The sequence below is a fragment of the Rousettus aegyptiacus genome, unplaced genomic scaffold, assembly GCF_014176215.1.
Source record: "Rousettus aegyptiacus isolate mRouAeg1 unplaced genomic scaffold, mRouAeg1.p scaffold_m13_p_1, whole genome shotgun sequence".
In the NCBI taxonomy this organism is placed as follows: domain Eukaryota; kingdom Metazoa; phylum Chordata; class Mammalia; order Chiroptera; family Pteropodidae; genus Rousettus; species Rousettus aegyptiacus.
Window position 1 is genome coordinate 175,144,352 of NW_023416284.1, and position 22,592 is coordinate 175,166,943.

A 22,592-nucleotide genomic window follows, 5' to 3' on the forward strand; every position below is an offset into this window, starting at 1 on the left:
TGATCATGCCGGGCCTTTAACTTTTATTCTTCATGTGGTGGGAAGCTGCTGAGGGTTTTGAATTGAGGAGTATGACTCTGACTCCAGCGTGTGTGTGTGTGTGTGTTTAACATACCACCAAGCAATTAATTCTGACACTATCTAATCTACCTGGAGACTATCTACCTGGAGATAGTGTCAGCCCCACAGGTTAAGAGTTCAGTCCTATAAGACTGTCCTTCGCTTTACATGCCAATCATAGACCCTGCGCTTCTGACAGACTAGCTATAAATCAGAGGTTCCCATGAACCTCTTCTTGGGTTCGATTAATTTGTTAAGATGACTCACAGAATTCGAAGGACTATTTGCTTACTAGGTCGCCATTTTATTATAAAAGGATATAAACTGAGAACAGCTGGATGGAGGAGATGCATGCGGAAAGGTATGGGGTAGGGGTACAGAGCTTCGATGCCCTCTCCAGGTGTGATACTCTCCCAAAATCTCCACACATTTACTCACCCAGAAGCTCTCCTAATCCCCTCCTTTTGGGTTTTGGTAGAGACTTTGTTATGTAGACATATTTGATTAAATAATTGGGCATTAGCGATTGGTTCAACCTCCAGTCCCTCTCCCCTCTGTGAAAATCAAGGGGTAGACTGAAAGCTGCAACCTTCTATTCATGGTCGCTTCCCTCGGCATTCAACCCCATCTTTTGTGTTGTCCAAAAGTTACCTCATTAACATAATAAGAGACATCTTTGTCTCTCATCACTCAAGAAAATCTGAGGGTTTTAAGAGCTCCATGCAAGAAACAGGATAAAGATCAAATATATATGTCTTATTATAAATCACAATATCACAAGGATTGGAAAGACCTCCACTACAATAGGAAGAGTTCAGTGTGCTCTAGGAAGATTAACCTAACTCATAGAAGTCAACAAAGCTCCCTGGAGAAAATTAAGTTTAAGCTTCAAACTGGGACATAAATAGGACTTATTCAGAGGTGAGGAAGGGTGTTCCATGCAGAGGGAGCAGGATGCTTGAATACCTAGGGTAGATCATAGAGCCATAGGACCATAATGGGAATGTACAACTAGAAGCAAATTTTTTAGGAAAGACACTGAGTTTAGTTTTGCACACATTAAGTTTGAAGCTTCTTTGGGTCCTTCTAAAGGAGCTACAGAGTGGGTAATTGTCATCTAGGTCTGAAGTCCAAGAGAGCGGAATGAGATGGCATTTGGGTGTGGCCACATACAAGGCTGGGAATCCAACAAAGAAAGAGTGTCAGCTGAGGCTGGCAGAGGGCCAAGGGCGGAACCCTGGGGAACACTGTCATTTCAGAGCCTGGTGGAGAAAGAAAACACTGCCAACGCAAGAGCGGTGCATAGTTGCCGGAGAAACACGAGCCAGTGTCTAGCAAGGTGCCAAGAAAAGTGGCGAAGACTTTAAGTGCTGTGGGAATTCCAAATTGAACCAGTGTGAGTTGAGATACTTAAACTAAGCCTAATGGATGATGGGAACTAAAGCTTGGTTTTATAGGATAGATGAGATGTGTGTAGATGATGGGAGGCAGTGACTATATGACGGGCGAGCAATTTCCCAGAGGTGGACTCGATAAAAGTTTGCCGAAGGAACTACAAAGAGACCAGTGCCGGTCGGAGCAAGGAATTCAAGAATTTGGGCTTAATTCTCTATGTTGATAATTTTTTTAATCTTTAGTTTCCCTGGTCTATAACTCCCTAAAATTGTAAGCAGAAATTTGAGAGTTCATTTATGTGTTTTCCAGAAAAGATAGTTTCGGAGTTTTCACTGTATTCTCAAATAGGTCTGTCACCTCCCTACCTCCCCCCACCCCAAGGTAATAATCCACAGATATAGGCAATGAGAAATTATTAAAAGACCAAAGTTGTATTTTGTGATGATTCCTTTGGCTGTGGCTGGTAGGATGCATTTGAGGAGTGATGGGAGGTAGAAGGCTAATTCTAGTAATTCAGATATGGAGTATTAATCTCTCAGGCTAGAATAATAAAAACAAGGAATGCAAAGAAGAATAGGTATAGTGTTCTGAAGAACTAATTGGCTTAATTTAAGGATGGATTAGATGTAGGAGGTACATTTAACAAGTATTTATTGAGACCTGTGGTGTGTCAATTAAAATTGGGATCAAATGAGACATGATCCTTGTCTTCATGGAATTTCTGTTTACTAGAGGGAACATATGTTTGTCAATAATTACTTAACCATAGGACTGGAAATTTTGGTAACCGCCATGAAGGGAAGGTGTGGGGAACTTTGAGTGGGGACCGGATTTTGTAAGGGAGCCCCATGAAGTTATCCCACTAGCTGTTCATTACTACACATACCTAGGGAGTGGACATCTATTGGTTCTTTTAATTTGGCTATGCAAATATTTCCTCTAGAAATCAAGGCTTTTAATATAAAAAAAAAATGCTTGGCTAATTAGGAGAATATGCTTTTAGATGGCTGATATCATGATTTATGGTTGGAAAAAGAACAGTATTTGGTTATGTTGAGCTTCAGACTTTTCCTTTGATTAATGAAAATCTCCCTGGGAAATACTTATTATTACACTCTGTTTTCGCTTGGTCCAAGAGAGCTCGCTCTCTGGACTCCATATGAATGCTGCAGACATCTCTCTTATTTATGCTGAATATATGATATAAGCAGGGCATCCATTTGGAAATATTTAGTACTCAATCGACGTAATGAAGATGGAACTTATTCTCATCGGTTGAGTTTCCAGTTTCCATAGGTACCGTGGTGTTGTGTTTTGTTATCTGATCTCTTATGCTCTGTCATCCTTTTCCCTGTTGTTACTCTGTTACTCAGCTACTTGCGTGCCTCGGAGTTTCCGTGCGTTGTCTCCGATGCAAAATATCTCTCCTCTGAAGCTTTTGCCCTAGTTCTTTTTAGAAAGTCTTTAAGGCTGTCTGTGAGGCTGAAGAACATGGAAAGTCTTAATACATAGCATGGTAAATTAGTCAACTTCTTATCTGGGTCATATGAGAAAGTGCCCAGGATGAAGAGATATAAAGGTTTGGTGACAATTCGGTGGGGATAAGAAAGGGATAAGAATTTTGCAAAGAGGGAAATGTTATAGCAATATGGCTAAAGAATTGCTTAAGCCTTCGCTTAGAATAAAATGATAAGGGCGTGACTAGCGTTTCTGCAGCCTCTTAGTAGGGAGAAAGGATGTGAAGACATTTAGAACATGAAAATGAGAGAACTTAATTTGGTCCTATAAAAATAAGGAGACATCAAAGGGCCTGCGAGGCTGGGTGAAGAAAAGAAGATTGCCCTAAACATGATTTAAGTACTTTCTACCAAAGAAATGTGAAGCGAAAGTGCTGTCTGTGACAGATGCAGTTCCACAAGGCCAGGGTGAGGGCAGCAGGAACTGTTTAGGACCCTTAAAGACTTATCCCCGGAGACTACCCGCAGGTTGGTGCCTGATCCATCCTTGCGGCTTGGTCTGAATTGAGACACGGACACCTTCTACTCTTTTCTTTTCCACTGCAGATTATGAGGCCAAGTTACTCTGCATTCTGAGGACCCAGTTCTCTGTCTGGAGGCAGCTGTGCCTTATCTTATATAGTTTGGCATAATGAATACTAAAGACAACCTGAACACATTTCAAGGTGCCACAGGGCTTTGAGCCTATGAGATGATCTCACCTGCCTTTTGGCTTGATCTGAATGATATTCTCCTTCATGGGATCTTCACGGAGCAGGGCTCGGCCTAAGTGATAATTGCCAATGTTATGCATATGAATTTCCAACTTGGATAAAAATGTTGCTTTGTGGAGAGGATAATTTCTCTCTCTTTTTTTTTTTTCTGGATGCCTTCTGGTTTTATGCCCTACGTCTACAATATATTTTTAGTATTCCAGGACCATCTCAAAGATAAAGTATGGATGAAAGACATTTTGCTTGAAAGCATACATCTCCACTAGATATGCTGAAAAAGAGCTTTTCTACTACATCTTTTACCGATACTTTAAAAAACGATATTCCTGTATTTCATCTATATTGTTGTGAAATTATCACCTTAGTGGTTCAGTCACTGATTAATTCATTTGCTATCACTATTTCTTGAGACTCTATTTTAGATGGAGCATTATGCTATATAAACTTAGGATTCCAAAGATGAATAAGGCACAAGGAACTTAGCAGATAACAACTGAGGCAAGAATGTACAATTGAAAGGGGAGGGTAGTAAGTTGCAGAAGAGAAGCAAAGAAAAACCTGCTACTGAGTTCAGAACAGGAATAAATCATTTTGAGTGTATGGGGATTAGGAGTGGCTGGTAAGGGAGGAATTTATGCAAAAGGTGACCTTAAATTTCAATAATCACCTCACAAACCTATTACGATGGCTACTATTAAAAAAAAACAGTTAGTGTTGGGAAGGATGCAGAAAAATTGGAATTCTTGAAAATGGAAAAGTAAAATAGTGCAGCTACACCTTGGAACTTTTGCCAATGCATATACTATTTATTCATTCAACAAACATGTATTGAATACCTGCTACGTACTGGGCATCGGGCTGGATATTGGGGCTACATACTTGATAAGATTTATAAGACATTAAATCTATCAATGTCGTGCTCGCTAACCAGCCCCCCACCCCCAAAGGCTCTAAGCTTCTGCTTCCACTGGCTTGAATCATGCATAAGATATTCGTAAACAAACAGTAAAACGTTTTGAGGTGGATGGGGGATGGGGGCAGATTGGCAACATGGTGATGAAATGGAAAGGCATGGGCAACAGAATATGAACTAGACGCGGAAGAGGCAAGCCGGCGCTCTCTAAGGATATTTAAAAATAAAGAACTCCTCTTTGAGGCTGCTGACCTAAGAGCTAAGTAATTTAGAGTGGAAAAAATGGCAAAATCAGAGGCACTCGACCCAAGGAGCCAGTATTTTGTGAATGTTATGGCAGGTGTAGTTTGAGAACCACTGCCACAGAATTGTGGACGATATTAATGAGTGAGAGGGAAAGAAGGGGGTTGTAAAATTTGAGCCGAAAGGAAGGACAGGGCTTATGGAGTGAAAGTCAGCGTGGTCTGGCTATTTGGGTAGGGACTGGAAACAGGAAGCTTGAGTTCCCTGAGCTAAGAGACCCTGGAAGCTCTATCTTCAATTCACTTTATCTCATCCTAGGTTTTTTTTTTTTTTTTTTTTTTAATCTCATAGGAACCTTCACTCTACTTATCCCTCTAACATCTTTCTACTTCTCTCATTCTCTTTTTCCCTAAACACCTGGAACATTCCATTCATTTAAATATACATCGAGTACACACCACACATCAGGGAAGTCCTGGGCTCTGGCCATATGCCCTCAATTCTCTTATATCACCTTTATTTGGTTGAACCTAACAAATCCTGGATTGATATAATTTCTCCTCCTATGCCTGGTTAGATGAGAGATGAAAACTTAGTCTCATCTACTACTTTGCTTACCTTTTTCTACCAGCTTTAAGGTGTGTTCGTTGAGACTATTTCTTGTACCTGTGTTTTTAATCCTGACTGCTCTGCCTTCCCCTCTGTGTACACTCAACCATTTCCTCTTTACTGGCCCATTCCTTTCAGTCTACATGAGACCTCCTCAGGTCTCTTTCATCATAAAAATCCTTACTTGTCTTTATTTTCTTTAACAACTACCCTATCTCTTTTCTTCCCATTCTTGTCCAACTTTTCAAAGGAATGGCTTTCACTCATTTTTATTTTCTTACAGTCCACCTGCTTTTCCACCTACTGAATTTTGGCTTGTACCCACATTCTCTACTGAAACTCCTTGCTAAGTATCTTCTTGGTTAAATCCAGTTTCACTTTACCAGTCCTTGTCTAATTGGACTTTTATGATCACTCTCTCCTTCTTAAGTTTTCTACTTCCTTGAAACTTTTTACTTCTCCATTTCTTTGGTTCTCTCAGAACTTTCTTACTGTTACTTCCCAATTTTCTTTCTGGGATATGCTTCCTTCATGGAGGAAGGAATTGGCGTAATCTGCATTCTTCTCTTTTCATTCTACATGCTTTTACAGAGTAGTTTTAGATGTTAAAAAGTATCCTCAATTATAATCAAGTTATAAAAACTGATATCCAGGATTACCTGGCGACAATGATATAAAAATGTGACTTATCTTTCTACACAAGTTCTATGTTGTTCATCATTTCACCTGAGTTTCAAATGCCCCAGCTGTTTTATACTTTGTTTCCTAAAGACCCTGAGTGTGGTCCAGAATTGGAATGAGCATTGGTCTCTAATGGTTCTGAGTTAATTGGGAATTCCTGAAAAAATTGAATAAGTCAATTAGAAACCAGCTAATTTCATTTTGTAATTTTCTGAATAACGTATTCTGGTGTAGGCAGTCCAGTTTTTGGACAAGTTTTCAATAAACAATTTTTCCTCAAGGTTAATATAACAGGCAAACACCTTTTGCTGTGACAGACGGTAAAAGGTAATGAAAGATTAGCTTACATTATGATTCATTATTTCAAAATGTCAGAATAAAGTGAATCTGCTGCATCTCCCAAGCCTCTTGTTCTTTAGAGGAGACTGCATGTTTTACTTTTCTAATGTTAATGGATTCACTGTTTTTTTCCCCCTCCCTTCTTTCCTCCCTCCTTACTACCTTCCTGCCCCCCAACCCTTTCTTTCTCTCTTTATTTTTTCCCAGGCCAAATTCAGATAATCGGCACCAGAGTGGCAGAGAGAGATTGGCCAGCACCGGTGAGAAGGGAAGCAGGGCCATGGAATCTGCCAAGGAGACTCGCTACTGTGCAGTGTGCAATGACTATGCCTCAGGCTACCATTATGGAGTCTGGTCCTGCGAGGGCTGTAAGGCCTTCTTCAAGAGAAGTATTCAAGGTAATAGTGTGTTGAAAACGACATATTCCATTTTTGATCCTCAGAGGGGAAGCAAGTGAGGAAGGAAAGCGTATAATCAGCTACTTGTATAAAACACTAAAACCCAGTAGGTTTTCTAGTATCTCTGGTAGAAACGTGGAGAAAAGACAGGAGCTGAGGAGAAGGAATGGACAAATGCCAGGGCAGTGGTGGCTGAGTAATTATGCTTCGTTCATTTGGTAAGAGCATCTCTACAGGAAGAGGGTTTCAATAGGTGTCTTCAGAGATGTTGTCTGTGCCCTGATAGGAGGATGGCAAGTGGATACTTATGTATTGCCAGCAACTAGGCTTACATGATATAGTGTGATATTAATTGTCTATACATAATTACCTCTCTATCTTGGCTTGGTCTAGAAGAGTATTCTGCTCTGATCTTTGCTCCAGACCAGTTCTAATTGAACTTGTTCTTCTCTTGCTCTTCTTCCACCTTTGTTGTCTGAATGAATGATATGACCTTTTGCTAAAATGAGAAGGCTTAATAACTGGTGACTTGTAATAGGGTCGAGTACCTATCTGTACTATATGAAACAGCTATTAAGTTCCACCCATAACATTTCATTCACCTGTCTGCCTTGATCCTTTTCTTGTGTATAGTTTACCAAGTATAGCTTCTTCGATATACAGCCAGTTACATTTTATTTCCACTCCAAGAGTGTTTATATTGTTGTATTAGAGGATACCCTGGGGGGAACATTGATCACTTTTACTACCTAAAATATCTTTACTAAAGATCCTTTGTCTGACAGGCACAGAGGTGTGATAGCAGTTTAGGCTAACTGAATCTCTTTTTGCCTTAACGGTGGAGCATTTTTCTCTGTTCTTCTTCCTTTGTCTTTTAAGCTTAAGCAAAGCTTAGCATATAAACACTAAAAACATTTCTGATTGAACTTTTGTATGATTTCCTCTGTGGAAATATGGACTTAAGGAACTTGAACTACATACAGTCTACTGATCAAAGAAGTGATTCTCCTGGACTTCCCACTGTAGCTGTTTACTGCTCTGATATGGGATTCGGGTGGGGGATGGGAGGGACACACAGTATTTATTTTTCCTTCCATTGCCAATGAGATGGCTTTTCATTTAAAAAAGCTGTTCTTATCTAATAGAGTAATTAATATGTGAGGTCAATTTGGTTCACTTTGTTTTGACAGTTATTACTTTCGACATTTTTTAGAAATCTATTGTGAAGCTTGGACTTGTTTGTGGGATTTTAATAAAATTAATGATATCCTCTGATAGTAAAATTTTGTTTCTATATAAACATATATAAATATGTATAAATTTATACATAAAGATATATGTTTATGTATATATATTTATGTATATAAAATATACATATGTGTGTATAGCAACATATATTGTTTAATTTTACCTTAATTAAGAAAAATGATATTTATATTTTGGTTTAGGTCAGTATAAGCTCTTAAAGATCTTTTTATAGTTGTAGTTTTACTTTTTATTTGATTTTATATAATCTAAAATACCATTATTTACCCTAAGCACTTAATCTGGTGGTGAAAAATCATTTGACTGAGGTAGGGTTAGTGGATAGGTTAGCCTACAAACTTGGACAAGTCATTTGTCTGAGACTGAGTTACCTCATTAGGAAAAATGATTTAGAGCAGCAGTCAGCAAAGTTTTCCTGTAAAAGACCAGATAATAACTGTTTTAGGCTTTGCAAGCCATTAAGTCTTTGTTATAGCTCTGCAACTCTGGCTCTGTGACCTGCAAGAAGTCATAGACAATGTGCAAATAAATGGTGTGTGACAATAAAACTTTATATACAAAAACAGTAACTGACAAGAACTGGCCTGTAGGCCATAATTTGTTGGATGGGAAGGGAATAGATGGTTTCTAAATCTAATGTTTTGATTATTCATGTTCATTGAGAACATACTCTGTATTTGTGCTAGATGTTCTGAGTGAAATCAAAATATTTGAGACAATCTAAAATCCCACAAAATTTAGAATTTACTTAGGAAATTTACTAGGGGGAAGCAAAGGTACTTGTTCTTATGATATAATTAGTAGCTCAGTATAGCTAGTGCTACTATATTACACAGATAAGGAGAATAGTAGATGAATGTAAGAGAAGACAATACCATCAGTTATATACGTAAAATTACTCAGATTGAAGCTAGAAATCACTCTCCTCCCAGTAACAATGGAAATATTCTCACAAATTATTTTTATCATATTTATTTAGCATTTAGGAATTTACTACATAACCTCACATGAAACAGTATTGTCTCTAAGAATTAAAAAATCAGAACAGGAAACAGAAAAAATATATACTTATAAAAAATCAATGAAAGAAATGTGAGTTTGTAAAAATAAATATTTTACTGCTATGTCATTAAATCAAGTTCAAATATTTTTTAAAGATTCTGCTTACTCTTTGATATGTAAAATATGTATCCTATCTCTATCATGTTTATACAAACTAAATAGTGTGATTTCATTGTACTATAAATTGTACTACATAAATTCCATAAAAATGGGACTTTTACCTGGCTTCAGAGACCTTTTTACCATGGTATGAAGTCACTTAAAAGAGATGACTATTAACTTCAAACTTCTAGAGGAAGCCTAGAAACAACACAGAGTTATTAAATTTTAGAGAGAGGGAGGGATCTTAAAAACGATAAAGTTCACTAATTCATTTATTTGTTCATTGATTGCCTCTACTAGGTAAAGCATTGTGAAAGGCCTTGGGGATATAATTATAGGAAAGACATGGTCGTTGCCCTCATAGAGCTTATACAGTAGTGAGAGAGATGGACAAATAAGCTAGCAATTCAAATTCAGTGTGACACATGTCAAGATGTGGGTGAGTTCAGGGTCTTACAGAAGTCCAGACTTCACTCAGTCCTGGTGGGAGTGGAATCGGGCTCCAAGAAAGTTTCCTGATTTGAAATTAGGTTGGGATGAGAAAACTGGGGAAAATGAAGGAGAAGAGAATAAATGTTCTGTCATAGGAATGAGCATATGAACAAAGTCAAGGAGGTAAGAGAGAAATCAGGGAGTTCTGTGAATAAAAATTAACAAAAACTCATTTACCATTAGATTAAGAAAAAGATATTCTCGTGCCATGTATTTATTCTTAGACTGCATAAAAAATAATTTATTTTCTTTTTACTTTAATGACATTTCCATGTATTTGTGCAGGTTAAAGGAAACTATCAGAACCAATTTAGTGATTTCTAGTCCAATTTTCCCATCATAGCCTTGATAACTTGCAACTAAAAAGTTTTACTGAGCTTCTTTGGCTCTTTATAAATCACACAGCTCCTCAAACCTATTTAAGGACAGTGAAGAGTCTGACACACAGGTAGAAAGTTCTGAAGATACTGTAGCTCTCCCTGTTTTTCTTGTTACTTAAGAAAAGAGGTAGAAATGAGTATCCATCAGATTACTCTGCTGCTCTAAGTGGCTTAGTTGAAGAGGTAAAGTGTTTGACTTGAAAGCATACAAATTTTTATCCACTACTTGGTGTAACAAACTTGATTACTCAAGAAATTGAGTAATGGCCTCCAGCTGAACATACTTTTTTCCTTTAAAGCAATGTCAAGGATGCTACTTAAGGCAGAGGGTGAAATTCGATATTCTATGAATTTATAAATCATCGCAGGTGAAGAAGCAGTGTTCCTTAAGATATGTTGTGGGCAGAGACTCTTGGATGAGTTATATAAGCAGATTTGGTTATAGGTTCAGCAGCCAGGTACTACCTTTGAGTATTATTCCAAGAAAAAAAGACCCCACTGAGCTCACTTATTTTCTTACATATTATTTCAAGTGGTCATGATGCACAGTGGAACCTTAAGCCTATCTATGTACCTCTATCTATGCTGTTACTTCATATTCTCTCTATAAGGCATGTGTAGAAGATGCTTAACATTAGGTCAAATGACATGGCCAAGATAGGTGATGGCTTAAAAGTTAGCTGAGTCCAAGAGAACATGGTTTCAGGGTGGAGTCTGATCATGGTTCAAGATTGTGGGAGCCTTAAATCCAACAAGGATAAGTGAAACCCTGATCCACTGAAAGCACCAGGCTGAGACAGTCCAGCACCCTGGATAGCTCCTTCAACTACTACAGAGAGTAAGCAGAGACTTATTTTCTGAATTTTAGGTCCATCTGACTGACTTTGTTTGCTTTGTAGAGCTCTTTTGTGCTTAGGGACTCACCTTCATTTACCCAAGATAGATTCGTTTTTATCTTCAGCTTCCCATTTCTAGTCACCTTCTGGCTTGACAGGTTCACCCATGAATGGAAAAGAGTTAATCCCATTAACTTTCACCAGAATCATTCAATAATTTAATTTTCCCTTTTGTTTTCTCCTTCATTTAAGCCATTGCCTTATTCCAAGCCATTCTGCACACTGCCAGTCTGTTACTATTCTTAAAGCAAATCACGAATCATGTCAATGCTTTGTACAGAATCCTTTAAAGACTTTGATGGCCCATGGAATAATCCTTAGAAACCACTCAAGGATTTCCACAGTCTTGCTTTAGCTTGTCTTTCTGGTTCTCTTAAGGTCACCATTTCTACTTCTGAAATAGACTCTCCAGACTGGACAACATGCAGTTACTCAAATATGGCCATTCCATTTCTTTGCTGGAAATTTCTTCTTATCCCAGTCCAAAGTGACTGTCATCAAACCTCTGATGTTACGGCCAAAATTTTCTCTCTCCCGTGGGCTTCTGTGTTACTTTGTTTCCATTGCCTAACATTGCAGGTATTTGTATGCACCGAAGCTTTCCCTTGCCCGCTGTGAGTGCATCAAAGGTAAGGCCCAAATCAGGGCTTTGCATTAGAGGAGTCACTCGATGAATAAACGAAGGGGTGAAAGGAGGGTTAAGATCAGTTTGCTTTAGGCAACACAAATCACTGCATTTTTTCAATCATGGGAGCGAGATGACAAACCAGTCTTTACAGATTAACCTTCCGGAGACATATGGAGAGACCGGGGCGGGAAGAGAATAGAAGCATGAAGACTAATTTGGCTGACATTGAAATACCGTAGACAAACTAAATATCTGGACTTTTTGGTATTCGTGAAATCGGTAAAAACAGAAATAGAATACAGGATACTGTAATGAAAGAATCGACATTATTTTAAGAGGTATTTCAGAAGAAGGGTATCTGGAAAAGAATGGCGTTAAAGAGGTTCGACGGAAGGAGAATGATGGTATCACCAGCACTTGAACTGGAAAAATCAAGAGAAAAGCCATTTAGAGGGGGGATAGGGTAAGTTTAATTCCAGATGTATCGAGTTTGACATGATAGATATCGAGATAGAATTATCTGGCAAATCATCCGGCAGCTACAGAAACAGAATCCGTACTCTGCAGACAGGTGGGGGGGATTTGAGTCAATTTCCTCAATTAATTTTAAAGAAACTGATTAAAAGAATGGTTTAAATACTTCCTGGAGGCTGTCTGTTATTACTAATGGAGAAATAACTCCAAAATCTTCCCCTCAACTCTCATAATAAAATATTATGAGTTCTCTGGATTTTACCAAAACCTTATAAGAAACATTCTTATTATTAAAAGTGTATGTTTAAGGCCCTCTGAAACAGGAAAATCACAAATTAGACCAATAGGGCCAAACACTAGTCTCTAGGAACTTATGATTTAAAAGAAAACATGCTGGTACTACTAGTACATTAAGTTGTACCAATAGTAAACTGCAGGAGCAAATATAAGCATCTTTCTGATTTTCAAAAAAAAAAAACACAACAAGTTTATTTTACTTTTTACAAAACTTTCATACTGTGGACCTCTATAGACATCTTTTCTGATCCAGATGTTGCCTAATCCTTCCATTCTTCCTACTTTTATTTTTTATTCTGCATCCTGTGGAAATAGGCATGTTGTGCAACAGGAATAAGACTGTCGAGACTGAAAGGCAGAAGAGTTTCACTGTGTACACATATGAGCTACCGTGCAATTTTCACAAGAAAGCATTTATAATGAAACTTTTTAACAGAAAGGTCTTACTTCTAGGTGTTGGTAAATTTGCTAGATGTTTGGCTCCTCGTTCTCATCAGAGAAAAGGAAATATACTACCCTGAAATTCAAGACCTGAAAACCTCCTTCCATGTAAGAATGCCATCCCCATTTGCCAATTTTAAGTGCTGGTTATTCTTTAATGCTACAAAACTAAATTTAGATGTGTGTGCATACATGCAGGCTTGCATTTGAAGAAGGGCTCAGAAAAACAAAATCATAGTCTTTCCACCTGTGAAATGACAGAGGGTTTTTTTTTTTTTTTTTTACCTTTGGCCAAATAATCTTTATCTTGGAGATAATTAAGACAAAATGCATCTAACAAATAAAATCAGCATAGAACCCCTATTTCTTGGCAGCTCTTATGGACACAGCTGAAGCTTTCAGAGGTCTTTAAAAACCATGGCAACAAATGCCTTTGAAGGGTAAGCAAAGGTTCCAAATGTTTTTAATCGCTAGTGTTTTTTATGCTACCACTTCAAGCATTCTTCTTCATTTTTTGTTCATCTGATTGAAATTAAATTTCCAATTTCTCTACAAAGTGGTACTGTGTCTGTCATGTCATCGACTATTTCCATTAAAGTGGTAGTGTTTGAGCCCATATACCGTGCTTAAGCTGATCAACAACTCCATTAGAAAGCCCCACTTATGAGTGGCAATAATTTCACACAAAAATTATAGATAGCCTTTAATGGACACATTTTCAAAGGACATCAACTAGTTCTCAAAATTATATGCCAACTCTGTCTTTACAAAACCTGCCAATGGTGGTCCATGGCCTAATCCTGCCTAAACGTCTCTTTCCTTTTTGGAAAGATGCTGTCAATACCTTTAAAATGCTACATCTCTTTAAAGACAATGGTCTGTTTCTCTGATATTCAGAGGAAAGTGTGTGTTGAGATGTAGGTTACTCATGTCTGAACTATACACTATACTTTACTATTTTGAAACTATGTATACAGGTTATACTATAACCTGCTTACCTGACTTTTTGACTGAAAAATAACAATGTACAAGAAAAATCTATTTTGTAAATCTACAGTCTACTTTGTAAAACTTTTTTTTTTGTTATTATGTCAATTCTCTACTCAAGTGTGAGAGAGCAGAATCAATTTTTTTAAAGAAAAGAAATACTTTACTTGAGAAAGAATATAGTGGAGCAAGTATTTCTACTATTTTCTCTACATTTACATTTTCCTTTAGCTGAAATAAAAAGAGCTTTTTATCTCTTTAGTTGCTAAGAAATTAGGGAACAAAGAAGAAACCAATTTAATTATTCAATTATAATTTCTCTCTGTAGTAGGTACAATTCTCTTTATTTTCTTTGAGAAAGAGTACATGGATTTTAAACTTTGTCCAAACAAATATCATCTTCATCTGGTTCATTTGGCAGTTTCAAAATCATGGCATAGGAAGTAGTGTGTGAATAAGTAGAGAAATTCTTAGATCATCACTCAGGGCAGAGTGGCTAGATTAAATTTATAATTATGATTATTTATTGCAATTGAAAGCTAAGTATAATGATTTAAAAGAATGGCTGGACCACTTTAGTGCAATTCAGTAAGTGATGTGCACAATATTTTCCTTAAACACTAGAGAAAATAAATTACAGTTCTTAAGATAATCAAAATTCATAATTATTTTGTTCCTTTGACACTTCAGAGTTATTAATAAGGAAATTCATTTAAAAAATATATAAAAGTGCCTTTGCCACTACTATTAAACAGTGCCATGATGGTATATTATAGTTACCATGGAGATGGTCCTTCCTTCCTTCCTTCCTTCCTTCCTTCCTTCCTTCCTTCCTTCCTTCCTTCCTTCCTTCCTTCCTTCCTTTTTCTGATCCCTAGCATACTCATCACTTGGAGTATGCTCTTCCTGCTCCTGATTCCTGCTTCTGTAGACCAGCTGCATCCTCACCCATCCTCTCTACCTCATCGTGCGCTGCCCCTTGTACTGATTGTCATTGCTATCAAGCTAATTCGCTCCATGCCCTCATCAACCCCTTGTGGATTTCCTCATACTAATGCCATTCTCTCCCCTTCTTACTATCCAATCGGACTTCTAAGGGGTGTTGCCTCTCTTTCACCAGACTCAATTCTTATTTTCCTTATTGCACTATTCTTAGCACATGTGTACACGGTTACAGACCTCCCTGTCCAAGTTCCTCATAGCCTCTTTCCCAAAGAGGGCTAACTCTTGGAGTTAGGGACTTAAAATAGCTTTTTTTTTTTTTCATGCAACAGATATTGATTGAATGGCGATGTTATTTTAGCACCCAGAGAAATGCAAATTCTGAAATCCAATTAAAGATTCAGCTTATACACACATGGAAAGGTTGTGATAATATACATGAAATCATAGAAAAGTTAAACTCTGCACTACAAGAGATACTTCCAATCGGTCTAAAGGGACGAAGGTATTTCAGAAGACAATGTTATGAGTTGAGAGGAGGGAGCAGATACAGTGCTCTGGAGTAAACTTGAAAATGTGTTTAAATTGATATCTGTCCATAGGACCAGGCAGAGAGTTCCACTTCCTTGTAAGTGCCCATGATCTATTATTAGTGCTTGCCGCTTACCTCTGCATGTTCAATACTGTATAACATTACATAGTATTTTAGAAGGGGGTGGTTTTCTTTACTATTTGTGTTAAATTTTAAAAAGCATATTCCATGTATATATCTGCAATGCTATCATTAGCAATAAGTCTACTATGTATCCAGAGATTAATGCTTTATTTGTTTCTAGGATGTGAGTAATGTACTATTTCAACTTATTTTTGAAGTTCGACATGGGGAATATGTTAATAAAAATCTAAAAATGCTCCTCTGTACTAATATGTAATGTAATAGCTGTTACAGAGGCAAGTGTATTTGATGCTTGATATGGAAAAAAATAGCTGATCCCAAGCTAAGATATATTTAGATAGGCTCAGCTTAGACTCCATAATTTTTATGATTGCCATTTTCTTGATTTCTTTCTGGTTTTAATTTTATGAGACATTTACGAAAAGATGTTTTAAAAAAATAGCTACAGACCTACCCTTCTAAGAGTTGACATAAACTTTCCCATGATGTGAACCATTAGTAGAAGATAAACTTAGATACATCCTTTAATTTTTAAAACGTGGCAATAAACTGGATCTCAGAGAAGGAAGAAAATGGTTTGGTGAGCTTTTATCAATTATAGACAGGGTGTTTGAAGGGTATCAATTCCCCTACCCTAATTCTCTCTCTATAATACTTCATCTTAAGGTTGGTACTATTGATGCGATTGGTATAAACATGTGAGACAGCAGCACTGTGTATGACATTAGAGAGCAGAAACGGGCTTCTTTCACACGGCCGCCCGTTCTGGCTGTGTTCCCTGCTGACTTATTATAAATCCAAGGGAGGAGCAGGAGGAGCGAGCTGCATGCCAGTTCACCTTTGGGGCTGAGGTAACTTCTGTCTTTTCCTGCTTTCGTTCTCATGTCATTTACTGAACCCAGTAAGGGCAGCAGAGTCACAACCCCTGATTTTGGATCCATTTTTTTTTTCCCCTAGAAATACAAAGTACTGTTAAGGGCTCTGTGTACCATTTACTGCTTATAAGATGCTTTTTAGGTAGCTGCTTTTTCTGAACACAAGACAGCAGAAAGAGTTGAGTCAAAGGTTTCTTGTAAATACTTCCTTGTGTGTGTGTGCGTGTGTGCATTCACATATACATACAGACACATAGGTACATACATAAATATACATATTCACACAAACATGTGTATATAGAGGGAAAAAAGTATGTACAAACTTTAGAAATATGTTCTCTAGCATATCAACAGTGACTATCTCTGAGTGATGGGTTTATGGCTAATTTTTTTTTCTATTGCTTATTTACATTTTGATTTTTCCACAATAAGCATCTTTTCCTTGAGTAATAAAAATATTATTTCAAAATCTATATTACAATTAACTAATTTCACACTAGTGTTTTCTTTTTTTTTTTTTTTACTTTTCAGTAGAGAAAGGTTTTTGTGTATCTAGTAAGTCTTCATACTTTATTCTCAAAACATCTTTGTTCTGTATTTGCAGGAGGACGTTTGCACTCGAATACAGCTTTTCTTTTCTTAATTATGAGCCCAAGTAAATTTGTGTCAGGAGGACATTACAGAGCTAAGGATAGTAAAATATTGTTTCTTCTGAGTGGTTGAGAAACTATAGCACAGGAGGTGAGAGGCCTTGTGTTAATGATACCACCAGGAGTCTAGGTCTTTAGGACAGCTGGCCGGACAAGCAAGGATCAAACATTTCAGTCATGTGGCCAATGATTGTTTACCCTAGCCATACATCTCAGGGAGGAGGAGCAGCCTTGTGGCAGGGATCTGCGTGTTATCAGTTGTTGATTGTAGTCACACAGTAATAGACCTGAAATGCTGTTGAAATGAGGGATTGCAATCCTGATGTCACCAGGTAGCAGCTCTTCATTTCCTTTTCATCTTTCCCAAGTCCCACAACATAAAAGTCTCCTTTATATTCCCAAAGGATGCACTCAATGAAAGTTTTAACATTTAGTCGTTTGAGAGGATAGTTATTAGTAAGAGTTTTCCTGCTTCAACTTGAATATAGCTGGAGAGCCGCTGAAATTCACGAAGCTTTGAGTTGGAATGTGGTTTTCCATTCCTCGGTGTCTTAGCCTTTTGGCTGAAGCACCGGACTGTACATTAGACCAGCATTTCCCAGAACTTTCAAGAATAAGGATCACTTTGAAAGGGGATAACATTTGAGACCAGGACAGTGGTTGGACTGGTCCTCAGAGTGCTGTCATTGAGGAAACGCATTCTGACAACTGGCTTTTACGAAGGAGCGGTGCTTCCAGACGCACTGCATCTCGTATCTGCCCTGAGGGCTGCACACGTGGACCGCATAGTATGCAGTCGATTAGTCTGGAGACAGTACTTGATCCTCACCTTGATGGTCTGCCCTTCGTCATAGCTCTCTGTGCCAATGGCACCAAAAGCAACTGATGACATGAACTCTAACAATTCATTCTGCTCCTGCTTCTTCAAATATAAGTTTCATAACTTTTATTCTGGAAATAGTTGGATAAAGGGTAGGAAAGTCATCTTGAAGAACCTGGAAAAATTGAAGGCAAAGAGTTATCTTTGAGTGGATTGTGATGGTTCCTTTTGTTTGTTTTTATAAAAAGTAAATCTATGTCTTTAAGAAGACCTCGGGATAGAAAACTTCCCAGTGAAAAGGAGCTCATGGTTTTGTCATCTAGGATAAGTCCTCTGAAGTCCCAGGGACTTGTGGCCTGGGGCAGTGGTGTAAGTTGTCTTTTCAGTGCTAACCTGCCCCAGGAAGAGCGCATCTTCTTGCCTCGGGGCAGAAACAAGAATATTTTGTTGTATTAACTCTTAGGAATGTCAAAAGAGTGTCAGTGATTTTCTTCTTTAGAGATATTAAACTTTCTCACTTGACTCTCATAAGGCAGTGGAGCCCCTTTATCCAAATCAATTTTAGTTTTCAAAGTCATTCAATTTTTAAAAATTTAGCCCTTTATTTCACCTCTTTGAGAAGGGAGTTTTTTTTTTTTTTTTTTTTTTTTTTTTTTTTTTTTTTTTTAAAGCTACTGTTACGGGCACTATTACTAGATTAGTTCCTTTGCTCTTGTGTAGTTTGCATCCATGTAGTAAAATATGTTGGAGTTAAGATGCCTCTGAATTAGACAAGGCGAGAGGTTAAGAATTTTGAATGGAACTGGGACCGATGAAGGGCCACAGATGCGCAGCTGATGGGGGGCCTGCCTGCACCACGCGGAAAGTCTTCTTTGCTGAAGGAGAGGCAATGGCTGATTCAGAAGTAGACCTGGCGGCGATTCACAATGGATCGGATTCTGAAGAAGAGGAAGAGGATGATGCTGAGATCTTGAGTCAGGATGACTGGGAGACAGTGAGGCGGATGCTTGAAAAATAAAAAGTTTAAATGGTGTGTTCGGACCCCTGAACCTTGTGATCCATTCCTGTCTGTTCTTACTATTTTATCTGTGGAGTAATATATTACTTTCAGTTGCTTCATTTTTTTTTCCATAAGGAGTTTACATTTACATTTTCGGTAGAAACGAGACCACAATCACACCTTGTCTGGGGCTGTCCTGGTCAGGACTACCCTTTTGCTTAAAATCATAGCTGGATTAGGGATTGCTGTGATTTATAGTTCATGGTATGAATTTAATTAAATATTAAATAGTCTGTTTGAAAGGAAAGGGATGGAGATTAAAGACTGACTCATTTACCAAGAAATAACAGGCCAGATTGATTGATTTCTGCAAGACTTAGTGGAGATTTATTCCTTTCTTCAAAATTGGCTTTATTTCAGTTACCAATTAAGTGGGGTGAACTTTTATAAAAAGGCCTATGAGTCAGGTTACAGTAGCATTTTTCTTAGAAAATCTTTACAGGAGTAGTCATTATGGGGCTATCTGCTCTGTACCTGCCAATATGGCAGTCAATCCAGAAGTCAGAAAAACAGGGTTCATGTTTATTAACTTTTTGCTTTCTTTCACCTATTTTTTCAACTTTAATAACTTGTGATAAAGACAGGAGAACAACTCTTCTTTATCCTCATTTTTAATCTGGATCATTTTTGGTCACAATTTATGAAATGTAGCTAACAAAAATGATTATTACATGAGAACTTGATTTACAAATTATAAATTGATACAGACAATTAGTTGTTATTATGATTATCAACTGTGTAGTCTCAGAAAAATAAAAATAATTATTTTATTCAATTTATAGGGGCAACATTGGTTAATAAAATTATATAAGTTTCAAGTGCACGATTCAATAATATATCATTTGTATATTGCATTGTGTGTTCACCACCCAAAATCTAAAATTATTTTGTGTATTAGTTAGGGCTTCTCTTTTTAAGTGACTGAAATTCAATTCAAACTAGTTTTGGCATAGGGAGGGGGGCTGGGGAATGAATTTTCGTGGAAGGACTCAGGTGTCTTGGCTAACCACAGCTGTGGCAGGGCTTCAGCCAGACCTCAGTGACCACGGACCCAGGGACTGAGAGCCTGTCAGGACCCCCTCCTGTCTCTGTTACTCTCTGTGTGCCAGCTTCATGCTTCCTGTAAACCTTCATTGTCCCTAAGGTGGGAAGCAGGGCTAGCAACAGCTGCCAAGCCTCATATTCCATGATACTCCTCAAGTTAGCAAATATTAAGAAACGACTTTGATTGGCTCAGCCTTGGTCAGAGACACACACCTGAACCCACTGGGTGTTGTCATGAGGCAGAGTCACATTACAGAGATGATCTTGGGGCTTACCCTGTGGAGGGGGCTGCTCCAGAGAAGAGAACAGCATCATGAGCCATACACCCCCATTGATGTCTACCGTACCTGATTTCTCCAGTTTTCCATTTCCTCAGTTATAAGTGGCACAGTGATTCCTACCTTGCTAGGTGGATGTAGTGATTAGAGGTCAAGCCTAAGCTATTTGGGTGCTCTGCTAAAAGTCATCATCATTATTGCCTCCAATTGGCTCCAAGATAGCTTTTTGTTCCGAAACTAAGTAGAGCAAATACCTTAACATTTCATTATTTTGCTTCTAAATTGATCTTTACTCCTTAATCCTTAAACATAGATTCTTTTTCCCCGCCTCATAACCAGCACCTGAAAATATCAAGACTATAGCGTCTTACGTATAGTAGAGACTCAAACTTCTTAAAATGAGTGAAGTGACTTCATTTTTTTTTTTTACTGCTACATTACTTTTTTTGGTAAAAATTTTAGCTAGTCTTCTTTTACTTAAAATGTACTTAATACAAAGAACAAACGTGGTGTTTAATTTGCATAGTATGGAATTAGAAGCGAACTTGTTGGATGCATAAATTATTGGAGTAGACTTTATATTGTGCTCGGATGAGTCTAAATGGCCCATTTTTCAATCTTGCTGTGCTGTGTCTTTGGTAGTGACACCAAAGAATATAATCTCCAAAGAGTGGGCTCTGCTTCCAAACTAGTCTAGCATTTTGTAGGAAATTAAAGAAAAACCCAATAACTTTATAATAACCTTTATAATTGCCACTTCAAAATTAGAATTTGGAATGGCATGAAATTATCAATCAGTAGAAAGAGAGTAGGTTTCAAAAGATAATTATACTAGATTTAACACTTTTGTTAAATAAAATATGGTTTCTCTTTCCTGTTCTCATTCGCAGGCAGATAAGATAATTCAGGTAGCTTGAATCAGGAATCAGAGTATGGAATGGCTTAATAGTTTTGGACCTACTTATGACTTTAGATGACTTTTGTCCTTTATCTTCTTAGAGAGGAGAGGTAGCCACATTTATTTTAAAGCCTGGAGTGAATTATTAGTCTAGGTCAGCTCTTGTCATAGAGACATGTTATGATTTTTCTACCTTCCTGAACAGTTAGGCTGTAATTCTTGGTTGTTTAAAAAGGTATTTGAATGTATTTTGTTAAGAGGCTTGAATAAATGACTATTTTTTTTTTTCTTACATTTTTGCTTGCTTTTTCGAGTGTTCAAATAGTTTCCAGGTCTGTCAGTTCGGCTTCTGCTGACTGAAGTGAATTTTTTGGCTAGGCTAAAGTGTTTTGGATGATTTATACTTGACTGCATAAATGTAGCCTAGCAAGTTATATGATTTGAAGAGAATTACTTAAGGGTAAAAAAGAATTACTTAACTATAAGAAAACGATAGGTTATCATAGATTGGTTTGAAGGTATTGTCATTTAAGTGATGTCTCTACAAATCTGAGCTCTGCTGGCCTGGAGATTTAATATCTAATAATAATGGTGGTTAACATTTAATGAGTCATTGCCCTGTACCAGGCTCTATGTTACAGGTTTTATATAATCATATCATTTAAGCCTTCAGGAAATTCTAGGAAGTCATCACTATAATTGCTCTCATAAAGATAGGGAAACCAAGATGTATGAGAAAAAAAACAGTAGGGAACCCAGCTAGTCGGACTACAGAGCTCATTGTGTTCTATTGCTTTCCCCAAGGGGAAGGATGCTTCTAAAAGGGAAATTGGAAGTGAGGACTGCCATCTGACCATAGCTGGCTCCTTGTCCCGCTAGGTTTATGGGCAATAAAAGGAGGTGGGCACAGAGTTGGCTAGAGTTAGTTTTGCTTGCTGAGGGGAAACGGGGCTGTCCTCATGCACTGGGCAGAGCCCAGACACTGTGTATGTCTTCTCATAGCCTATGAGGGTTCGGATAAAGGGCAATGGTGAACCCTCAGGAACGAAGGTTTGGGTCAGTGGAAAGAAAGGTGCGTGGCCTAGCGGGGGCAGGAGGAGAGACACAGAATGCACAGGGCAGCTTTGTGACAGGAGCAGGAGCGGACGGGAGCCAGACTGTTTTGGTGTCTACTGCTTGTTCTTTGCTGTAGTATCTGAAGATCGAAAAGCACAGCTCACACTTAGCCTTTTTTTCTATTCTTTATTAGAAAAATATGGTAGTTTTTTCTTTCCTAACAGGGTCTGGTGGTTAAGTTTATTGCCTAGTCTGTGGATTGAACTGTAGAGAGAAATAACCACTGGATGGGATGGTAGCAGAACCGGAAATTGATGAAGATTGCTGATGCCACACTGGTATTGGTTAGAAATGTTGTAAATACTTTTTTTCTCTATGGATTATTAAACAAACAAATAAA

At 37.8% G+C, this 22,592-nt stretch overlaps 1 protein-coding gene across 8 annotated transcripts in view; it reads left to right on the forward strand.

Moving 5' to 3' along the window:
- Positions 1-22,592, forward strand: part of ESR1 (estrogen receptor 1) — a 304,656-nt gene that overhangs the window by 122,147 nt on the left and 159,917 nt on the right. For all 8 annotated transcript variants that reach the window (XM_036222773.1, XM_036222778.1, XM_036222784.1 and 5 more), the window contains one exon: positions 6,678-6,868. In XM_036222773.1, coding sequence (XP_036078666.1) covers positions 6,678-6,868 — 191 coding nt within the window. The remainder of the gene's footprint in view (positions 1-6,677; positions 6,869-22,592) is intronic.